Here is a 9,480-nt window from a genome sequence, read left to right as displayed (position 1 = left end):
CACATCGGTCCAAGGCAAAACGCATTTTGAAAGTAGCGCTCCAGCGGAAGATGCTGCGGCTGCGGTTGTGGCGGCAAGAACGGCTTGCAAAAATGTCACTGTGTTTCTGGTTATTAGAAGGCAGTGGAAATCAAAATGATAATGGCGCCTGTAAAGTGATGCGATCTGTGAAAATTTAGTATCGGCTTCGAACTTCCCAAATCCTGGATTTTGATTTACGTAAGTATTTTCCCCCACATTCTAAGCAGTCTGTCTCGGAGTAGGTGTTTGGTGAAGTTCTGACATTTTGTGAAAGTGAGCAAACTGGTCAAGTGTTGTGACGAGGACACTTGAGAAAATTGTGGCACAGGCCTAGCCCACGGGTATGTATTAATGACATAGTCCCTCATAAATCACGTTGTTGAGAATGACCCGTCGCCAAAATTCTGGCAATCGTTTGTCCTGAACTGTGGTTGTCGAGAACCTTAGGAGCAGCTGTGTATTTGTCATAACCTTGCCTGAAACGGTCAGTTGTGCTGGATAATAATACCTGGGTTCAAAATTGATCGACAGCGTATGACGAAAATAGTGGAATGCTCGTAGCGATTTTTGGACACACCACGCGTTGGGGTCTTTGAGGAACAATATCTTTCCCTTAAGTTTTAAACAGGAAATGGGAGGGAGTATTATCTCTAGTTCGTCGTGCGGATCCCCCGGTGGCGTTTGTTGTTGTGTGGGTGGAACGTAAACAAGTGTGTAGCAGGTAGCGTGTGACAGCAGGGACAGGGGACCGCGTCTTTGGCCTCGATAGACTATGTGTTGACCTTGACGGACCAAAGAGTAAGAAATGCCAAATTAATTCACGGGCCACCAAAAGTTTGAAAACATGCTTAGTGTTTTCGCTGTTATGCTGAATGTGTAATCTCGATCTAGGACCTACTTGCATGGTCACGGATCAGAGGTTATGGTGCCCTAGTAGTCTTGAAGTTTAGCAGGACTTTGCTACCTTCTCCACCCCGTGTGCTGTTTGTACTTAATATTGGGCTGTTTGCTTGTGTTTGTCTTGCCCACTTTGGTTTGTGTTGTTTGTTGCTGTCCAGAAAAGCATGACATATTTTTGAAGCTGTGTGTTGATGATTCACTTCTAGGTATGGTGCAATCTTCAGTGAAACCACTAGACAGACACATGTGTGAATGAATCTGCCATCCCTTTTGGATTTCTGAGATAGGTGCCATTATGTACCATCCTACTATTTTTACTCAGGTAAATATAAAATAGGTTCACTCTCATTGCTTTTTATTTTTTCAATGATTAATCCAATTAAATTTGGAAATGTGGATCTGCAAGGATAGATGCTCATGCACACTAATTTCACCAGAACCTGGTCTGTTCTGATGAAAGCTGAAATATTCTTTTGGATAGCTTTCATCTCCTCAGAACTCAGTGACTTGTCTGTTAACTTTGTGGGTTTAGCAATCACTTTTATTCCTTCTCATTAATATTATATCAGTCTAGCATTTTTTGGTTTTCCTATTTTGGAAGTGATAAAATTTGTTTTTCTTTCCAATGAAGAATACATTTGAAATATGGTTTTACATTAATAGTAAATAAACTCAAAGCTTAAATGAATTGTTAAACTTGCGCTGACAGTAGATGTTTTATATTGTTTATGAGATGAATGCTGAATGATCTCTTTTTGTTGTGTGTGAGTGATTCTCATTTTGCATGTACATTACTTTTCAACATATCAAGAAATGAATATGTCTGTTATGTCTCTGTGCATCACATTTTAAAGTATCTATCAATAAGATCTTGATCTTGTGTGTTGCAGACGTTAAACATGGACTTGGAGTCTGCTTTGGCAGCCATGAAAAGACCAAGAGGGCGACCACCTAAAAGCTCCTATCAACAGGATAGTAATGGCCTAAAACCTCGAGCTATTCGACCAAGACCAGCTGAAGAACTGTATGATTCTTGGAGGTAATATTCTTGGAATGTTATCAAGCCATTTTTGCTGCATCCTCCTAAAAAAAATCTTTCTCATTGTGAATGTGACTGTTTTTGTTTCAGTCCTAGCAGAGAAGAGAGAAGCCAAATCCAAGGAGCCATGGACATTTTAGCTGCAAGAAACATCAGTGTGGTTCCTGTTATGAATCCTTCCCCTGCTAGTCGAGAGGGCTCTCCCCCACTTGCTGCCACTAGTGCTGGCCCAGCTCCCGCAACAACTCCTCCAGAATATGAAGATGCTGAGCCTGACCCAGACCCTGATCCAGATATGGACTTTGCTCCAATGTTTTGTGAAGTGATAGTAGGCCAGTCAGATGCGCAGAGCTCTCAGCCTGATTCTGAGCTAAGTATCACTCCTCGCGTAGTTATTGGATCTTCATCGCGCCTTGACAAATGCTATCGTTGTGATTTGTGTCCTCGATCCTATTCATCTCGTGCTGGACTGTGGTATCACAAGAAAGCACACTCAGGTGACAAACAATATTCTTGTTATGTCTGCTTTAAACGGTTTTCTCAAAAAAGCCACCTTGAAGTTCACATAAAGTACCATCGTAGTAGGGGTCAGGCTCCCCCTTGGGATCCAGACAATGATGTACTAAACTCAGTACGTCAGTCAGATGAAGAAGAAGTGGGTGACTCTGCAGCTGTTGGTGCAGAGGTTGAAATGGAAGTTACTCGTCGCTCGCAAAGCCCAATGAAACGATCTGCAACTGATAATGGGCGTAGAGACAGTCCTAGGAATAGTCCGGTTGGCAGGTCAAATCAATCCTCAGAGCCGAATTTTGCCCAAATGTTTGTTGAATCAATGTTCAGCAAAGCTGATGATGTTGCCGGGGGTGCTGCCCAACAAGCTATTCGCCATGGTTCAGCCCGTTTCAATGACCTGATAATATCAGCCATCCCACCATCAGTACCACCACCTGAGCCGCGCACGCTTCAGTCTGCACAAATCCAAGCTCTTTTGGCTAAAAGCCCTAAACTTGACAAATGTTATAAATGTGAGCTATGCTCAAATACATATTCTTCACGAGCTGGCTTATGGTATCATCGCAAAACTCATTCAGGTAACAAACAGTACCTTTGCAAAGTCTGTAACCAAAAGTTCACTCAAAAAGGTCACTTACAAGCGCACATGCGCACGCATGAAGTAGACCACCCGTTTGCATGCACTCATTGTGATGCAACTTTCAATGACAGGGTCAGTTTGGAAAATCATATGTTCACCCATACCCCTGGGGAAAAACCGTTCACATGTCGCCACTGTGGGGAGAGGTTTGAGCGACAACTGCAGTTGATACAGCATGAGCGAACACATGCTGTTAACAAACCCCTAAAATGCCCCCACTGTGAAAGGAGCTTTGCTCATAAAAATAATTTGGTCAATCACATGCGTGTTCACCGCTCAAGTGCAGATCTTGCAAAAATTGGAATTTGAGTGGCTATTCGTAACAATTTATATGAATTGTTGATCTACTTTCTCTTGGCATCATAATGTGCTGAAAAGGGTAAAACTACTGTAAGACTTTTTGCTGAAACCAGTTCCATTGTAAGTGGATATTCACCAATTAAGAAGTATTGACTTTTGTAATGTATAGTGTAATAATAGTATTTGTTGCCTACCATACTGTTCTTTGTAGAAATTTCTTGGGCCCTCTTTTTTTTTTCTTCTTATTATTATTCCTGTTTGTTGTTTAGTACAATAGGGTCACAGATTGTAATGCTCTCTTTTTAGTTTCAGAGGCAAGTAAATAGGAACTCAAGTATGACACTGTCTAATTATGTTGTAGCTAGAATTTTAACCAAGTTGTTGCTCTTGCACTATTACTCTCTTGCAACAGTTGACGCTTACTGAACAAATGTGACCTAAGGAGTTCCATTTAAGTCCAAAGATCAGTGGCATCCAAATATTTATTGGCAGCTTAGTTATTCTTGTTTCTTTGTTTTACGTTATTAATTATAGTGTTATGATATACCATAAATATTATTTTAACTATTAGATGTAAAAAATGTTATTACTATTCTAAGCCTAATATGAACAAAAGATTTGAAGGACTGCATGACTTATACTGCTGAACAATGACTAGAGTAGAGTAATCAGCAAAAGCACCAAATAATGTTAGTTTTCTACAAGTAAATGGTAGGTAGTGCTACTCTCAGCTCATACATTGAGACGTATGTAACTGTTTCACTGGTTCCTGCAATTATTTATAATCTGTTTTTTTTTGCAAGGAGTGTATTCTGGGCATTTGTGATTCACACATAACCATTTTGTATTAAGCATCACGCACATAGCTAGGAATGTGCTCATGTTTTCTAAACATTGCTGTTTATTTCTTGCTCTTTTAATGTGATTGTGATGGTTTTTTTTAATTTTTTTATGTTTTTTAAATTTTTCAATAGGGTTGTAGAAATCAGATAGTAGAATCTACTTTGGATATCCTGTTATGTATTTTTGTTGTACATAAAAGACGTTTACTAAGACCTAGAAGTGTTAAGTTTCTTGAGATGTACTCTTCATTGCCAAATATGGCAGCAGGGCCTCGTCATGTCTCTTGTGAGATTGTGGGGTGGTTTCCAAGGAGAGTGGAATGAGTGGATATGAGCGGCGAAATTGAGAAGAGATCACTTCCTAACAACCTGTGATTATTTATGAATCACTACAAAAGTAAGCTGACTAAGAATATAGAAATGTAGGTGATGGGTGTTATATTTTCATGTAAATTGTGTTTTTAAAAATAGTATCTTCTATCGATTTGGATCTGTGGGCAGTACAACAAAATTGACTTGAAGTTTGTTATTTTATTGTTACCTTAACAAAAATGATATAGCACACTACTGCATGTACCACAGTCAGTCAGTATGCTCTAAAACTAGTACTTGAAGACACATTCATTACTCAATTGATTAGCAGCTCCAACAAGGAAATCATTTATAAAATCACTTTAGAAGGTTGAATTTTATCCTATTTTCAGAGCTTTGTATAATTATTTTGTTACATGAGTGCCCCTGCACTGGAGTGCTACACATGGTCGCATCCTCCATTTGTAATCCGATGAGGCACTTTACAAGGGTGGTGTGATTATTTGTGGTAAAATCCATAAGCAAGCAATGTGCGGACTTAAAAATGACTGTTCACTGTATACTTTACATAGGAATGTACGACAGTGACTAATGTTCCAAGAAATATAGTGATGCATTTGCTACGAAATTTTTCATGTTTGTATTAGTTTTATTTTAGTCCTAATAGTTTCTTCTACGTTGTTTCACAACAATTGATGGATGGGGTATTGATGAACTGACATCTGAGCCTCATTGCTGGGCTTTTTTTTTTCTTTTTCATTTTTGTTATTTCCTCAGCTCTAAAATTTCATAGCTTGGAAAATAAGTGGAACAGTGTGCATACAAATCTTGTCTCAAAAAATTATTTCTTGGCCTTTTTTTTAAAAAAAATTTAAAATAAAAGTAAGCAGTTCTTGTTCTTTTGCCTTCTTCTTAAAACGAAAAACAAACGAACATCCTTGTTTTAATTTAGAAATGCATTGCATTGCTGTGGGTTCTTGAGTGAATTTGAATCCTTATGGACTGACCATCCTGTTTATCTGATTTCAAAAGTGGCATTTGTGCCTTGATTTTTGTAGTTAGAGGTGTATTTTATAGGCTGTTAGCGTCTTCTCGGCAGGGTTCTATTAAGACTCCACATTGAATATGAGAAAGTAGCTGGTGCACAGTTACATTGAAACTCACTGAACATTGTTATTTGGTTATAGAGTGTAAGTTTGCTAAATATTTTGGCATTGTTGATGTGAAAAGAAAGCCTTAGAGGTAGATATTCAACTGAATTAGGGCAATAATGTAGATTGAGGGTAACGGCCCTCTGTAACTTTATGGGGCATTTTGCTCATTTAGTAAGACAATACAGTAAAAGTCAAATTGTATTTCCCCTATGAGAGTGGAGACAGTTACATTCAAAGTGCATTTTTGTGGTTTCCCTTTCTGCCTAAACCTCTATCAGCAGCTGTGGCTTTTTTTTTTTTTGGAGACTTGTTGTGAGAAATGTTTGAGCGTTTTGTTCCATGTAGAAGTGTAATGAGTGAATGATAGTGTGACAGATTGATGGAAACCTCTGTGTTTTCATGTCAACATTTTTGGCGCATCCTTAAATTATTGACTTCCCACTGCTTGCTCAATCCAAGATCAGGAAACTGTTTCTTTAATATCAAAAATCAATTTGCCAGTGGTTATTATTTTCTTTCTTTTCCTCAAATCAAACTGTGAATCAATATTTAAATCTTGTTATTTCTTAATGATTTTGAACTCTATTGCTCTCTCTATTCCCTTTGTATGTTAACAGGAGTCAAATGTAATGTTTGAAGACTAATTTTGGACTGTTTCAAGGCGGGCAGATTGAGGAAGTGAAGGGCTATTGGCTGTGCTTTTGGATTGGTTGTTGATGGATATCTAGTTTGGGCTAGGAAGGAGGTATATTGGCGTAATGTTCCACTAGTGGATCTAAGTACGAACAGAGCACAATACTAGTTGGATGTAGCATTAAAATGTATTGCACTGTGCTAACATTGTAACATGAGAAACACTGCAAGATAAGTTTTATTTTTAATTGCAGTTATTACAAGGAGTCTAGTCATTTTTGTATTAGTTGTCAATTAATTTATTCCCCAATGAATGTGTTTGCAGGTGGTCTTGATTTGGGAATGATTTTGCAGTAAGTGCTTAGATCTGCCCCCACCCCTTAAAAAAAAATTAAAAAAATTTTCACCAAGTTTTTGAATTTTAAGTTTTGGGTTTTAGCTGTCAGGGCTATTAAAATTTCCAGATTCCATTTCCTTGCTTACCTTTCTACGCCTTTTTCATGGCTGTTGCTTCTCTACTTCAATCATTTGTTTGTTGTATTTTTCCTTAAATTTTGTACTAACTTGTTGGCACTTGCTAGAGAGGCTCTGCCATGTCAATGTTTCTTTTGCATCATCATTGGACATGATCTTGTAATAGTTATTTTGTACCATAGGTTTTTATGTTTTGAAAAATATGTTTAGACTATGATTTTTTTTTCATTTTGTAAGTTATAATTAAATTATGTGATAAGATGTAGACCCCTTTTTTTACCCTTAAAAACGCCTTATACAACCTAACTCATTTCTAGTCTTGTGCACGAGTATGGGCCACATAGGACTTGGGTGTTGATAGTTCCTCAGTCACATTCTCTCTTTCAAATCAAAGCTTTGCATTGCTTGTTAAATGAGAAAGCAGTGTATATTTCTTCACCACAATAGATGCAGTTAAATCATGTGATCATTAAAAAAAATCTTATAGGTAAGTTTTGTAACACATAACATCATAACAGAAATATGATAACTAAAATTAAGTAATCAATCATTTATAAATAGTTGCTAATTCTTTTCTTATGTATGAAATGAGATAACATAAAGAACTTGTAGCTTAATGGAAAATATTCAGTCGCTTTGACTAGATAAATTGTTAGGCAAACCTTCCAGTAGTTGATAAAATTTTACGGTAAAATCACAGCTGACAATGAAGACAAAACAATCAATCGTTCTACTATAATACAGAAATTATTCTCACCTTAAACGAGAAAATCTAAACCTAATGGCTTCTCTTGCCTTGCCTCATCACAAGGCTTGTTGCAGCCGTTTCATCCAGGTTTCACATTTCTGTTTCGTCAAGCAAACTGACAAGACAATTGCTAAATTGGCACACCAAAAATTATTGTTTGCCAGTGCAACATTTTTCTGGCAAAAAAAAATAAAAATATATATTGACATTATTGTTGATTATGCAAGTATTTCACAACCTCCAAAGTGGAATCAGTTACAGCAATACAAGTTAAAAAGAGGATGCACAATAAAGGCATGAGAAGTAAGGTCATTCAACATTCATGTAGCTTGAATGATATGAAAGATATTTTAAGTCAAGTTAAGTGTACAGGAAAATATGTCAGAGGGCAATCAAAACAGGATTAATTGCATACAAAATTAGACTGTACATCAAAAGTATTTTTCTAAGATCTAAAACAAAAAACCTGTAAAATACCAGAAAGACAACATATGTTATGGAGGTTGCAAATCGTCAAAGGTGATACTCAAAGAAAAAAACATTACCACCAACCAAGGTATTGAGAGAGGAATTTCAAAGTAATTCATCTCACAGCTTTTCCATGAATCGGACAGTTTACCTCCAGCAAAAATAACAGCATAGTTCCTAAAGCAAAATATTTTTCCAATGGAATAAATGTTTACAGAAAGGGTGAAGGTTCTTGTAAATTGTTATTCCGTCTTTCCCAAACAGTAACTTCTAACGATTAAACGCCCACTTAAAAATAGGCGGGTTCAGGTCTTCTATAACCCGGAGGAGGGTCCTTGGGTGCCACTGGAAAACAGCACCACAAAACAAAGGCAACAAATGCCACACAAGTTCCCACAAGAAGTATGAAGTCTTCCACTGTCTGTGATAATGAGATAAAAGAAAGGGTTAAATTAAAGTACTTCACAAGGCATTTAAAAATCATTTCTTTGATAAATTCATTTTACTCACAGGATCTTCACCTAACAGAATTGAATTTAAGAGGTATAAGGTGTCTTCCATGATGGTTGAGGACATGGTATACGCTATACATTGATTGAAGAATCACATACTACAGTGAGATGTTTGGAACAATCATCGTCTGAAAATAGAAATACATAAATTCAGAACATATTGCATAAACATACTTAAGAAAAAATTTGCCTAAGTTGAGATGATTTAGGAGGCAAGAAAACGTAGGACTCCAGAAAACGCTACTGGGAGAATATGGTCCTCATGAAATCATATTGCCCTCCTCCATGTGAAAGGCTTCTTCTTTCACAAAACTTCATTCATTTCTGATCCCAAATTTAAAAAGACAATGACGCATGAAAAGTCCTCAAATTTAATGAAATGAATTTAAAGGGTAGGAGCAGAACACTAAAGTAGTGAAAGATAAAAATAGAGGGGTTTCTAAGAGGGATAAACAAGAATTATTTAACTCCGAACCCACATACCCGACACCAAACAAAAACCACCCAAACTAGGGTGTCGGCTCCATTACTCCGCCAATAACTCTGATGCAACAGTCATTGTTGGAGTAAAATCCTGACGAGCAAAAACCTTTTCGCATGAACCGGTAGCCCTAAAGTCGTCTGCACACCCGCCTCGCCAGCCTCGCCCACCTCGAAGCGCCTTCCCAGCTGCTCAGTGGAACGGCGGCTGGATTGACCACAAAGCATGAGAACACAAACCTCAACTTGGGCGCATCTCCTTTCATGATAGTTAGCAAATATGCAATTCCTAGACTAATAACAATGTTTATGTGACGCCTAGCAGACTACATGCAAACACGCAGACGCAACCTTTCTGCGCGTAACTCGCTCCAGGTGTATTGGCAGAACGCAGAGGCGGAACCGGGAGCGGAGCGGGGAGGGGAAAGGGGGGGGACGTAACGC

At 37.9% G+C, this 9,480-nt stretch overlaps 2 protein-coding genes across 8 annotated transcripts; one reads left to right on the top strand and one right to left on the bottom strand.

The window, feature by feature from the left end:
• Nucleotides 1–108: 108 nt before the first annotated feature.
• LOC117644143 (zinc finger protein 343-like) lies at nucleotides 109–7,089 on the top strand. Of its 5 annotated transcripts, none has more exons than XM_034383390.1 (4): nucleotides 109–219; nucleotides 1,128–1,243; nucleotides 1,812–1,960; nucleotides 2,051–7,089. In XM_034383390.1, exons 2-4 carry the CDS (start codon nucleotides 1,217–1,219, stop codon nucleotides 3,420–3,422), a joined length of 1,548 nt encoding a protein of 515 aa, XP_034239281.1. In that variant the 5' UTR covers nucleotides 109–219; nucleotides 1,128–1,216; the 3' UTR covers nucleotides 3,423–7,089. The 5 variants fall into 5 exon arrangements, with proteins under 5 accessions (XP_034239281.1, XP_034239285.1, XP_034239282.1 ...); XM_034383391.1 differs by lacking the exon at nucleotides 109–219 and adding an exon at nucleotides 230–362; XM_034383393.1 differs by lacking the exon at nucleotides 109–219 and adding an exon at nucleotides 373–505.
• A 140-nt stretch (nucleotides 7,090–7,229) lies between these two features.
• Nucleotides 7,230–9,433, bottom strand: LOC117644144. 3 transcript variants are annotated; one of them, XM_034383395.1, is made up of 3 exons: nucleotides 9,277–9,433; nucleotides 8,555–8,684; nucleotides 7,230–8,465 (listed from the first exon to the last, which is right to left on the bottom strand). In XM_034383395.1, exons 2-3 carry the CDS (start codon nucleotides 8,618–8,620, stop codon nucleotides 8,334–8,336), a joined length of 198 nt encoding a protein of 65 aa, XP_034239286.1. In that variant the 5' UTR covers nucleotides 8,621–8,684; nucleotides 9,277–9,433; the 3' UTR covers nucleotides 7,230–8,333. The 3 variants fall into 3 exon arrangements, with proteins under 3 accessions (XP_034239286.1, XP_034239288.1, XP_034239287.1); XM_034383397.1 differs by having other exon boundaries at nucleotides 9,208–9,406; XM_034383396.1 differs by lacking the exon at nucleotides 9,277–9,433 and adding an exon at nucleotides 9,040–9,196.
• Nucleotides 9,434–9,480: the final 47 nt, after the last annotated feature.

Source organism: Thrips palmi, unplaced genomic scaffold, assembly GCF_012932325.1.
Source record: "Thrips palmi isolate BJ-2018 unplaced genomic scaffold, TpBJ-2018v1 HiC_scaffold_17, whole genome shotgun sequence".
Lineage (NCBI taxonomy): Eukaryota > Metazoa > Arthropoda > Insecta > Thysanoptera > Thripidae > Thrips > Thrips palmi.
Note: the sequence above shows the minus strand (reverse complement) of the source record. Positions and strands in the feature narration are given on the sequence as shown.

Coding starts and splice junctions, on each gene's coding strand:
- LOC117644143 (XM_034383390.1), top strand. CDS start 1,217: ATGTACCATCCTACTATTTTTACTCAG. Junction 1,244..1,811: donor ATCCTACTATTTTTACTCAG/GTAAATATAAAA, acceptor TGTGTGTTGCAG/ACGTTAAACATGGACTTGGA. Junction 1,961..2,050: donor GAACTGTATGATTCTTGGAG/GTAATATTCTTG, acceptor TTTTTGTTTCAG/TCCTAGCAGAGAAGAGAGAA.
- LOC117644144 (XM_034383395.1), bottom strand. CDS start 8,620: ATGTCCTCAACCATCATGGAAGACACCTTATACCTCTTAAATTCAATT. Junction 8,466..8,554: donor TTCTGTTAGGTGAAGATCCT/GTGAGTAAAATG, acceptor TCATTATCACAG/ACAGTGGAAGACTTCATACT.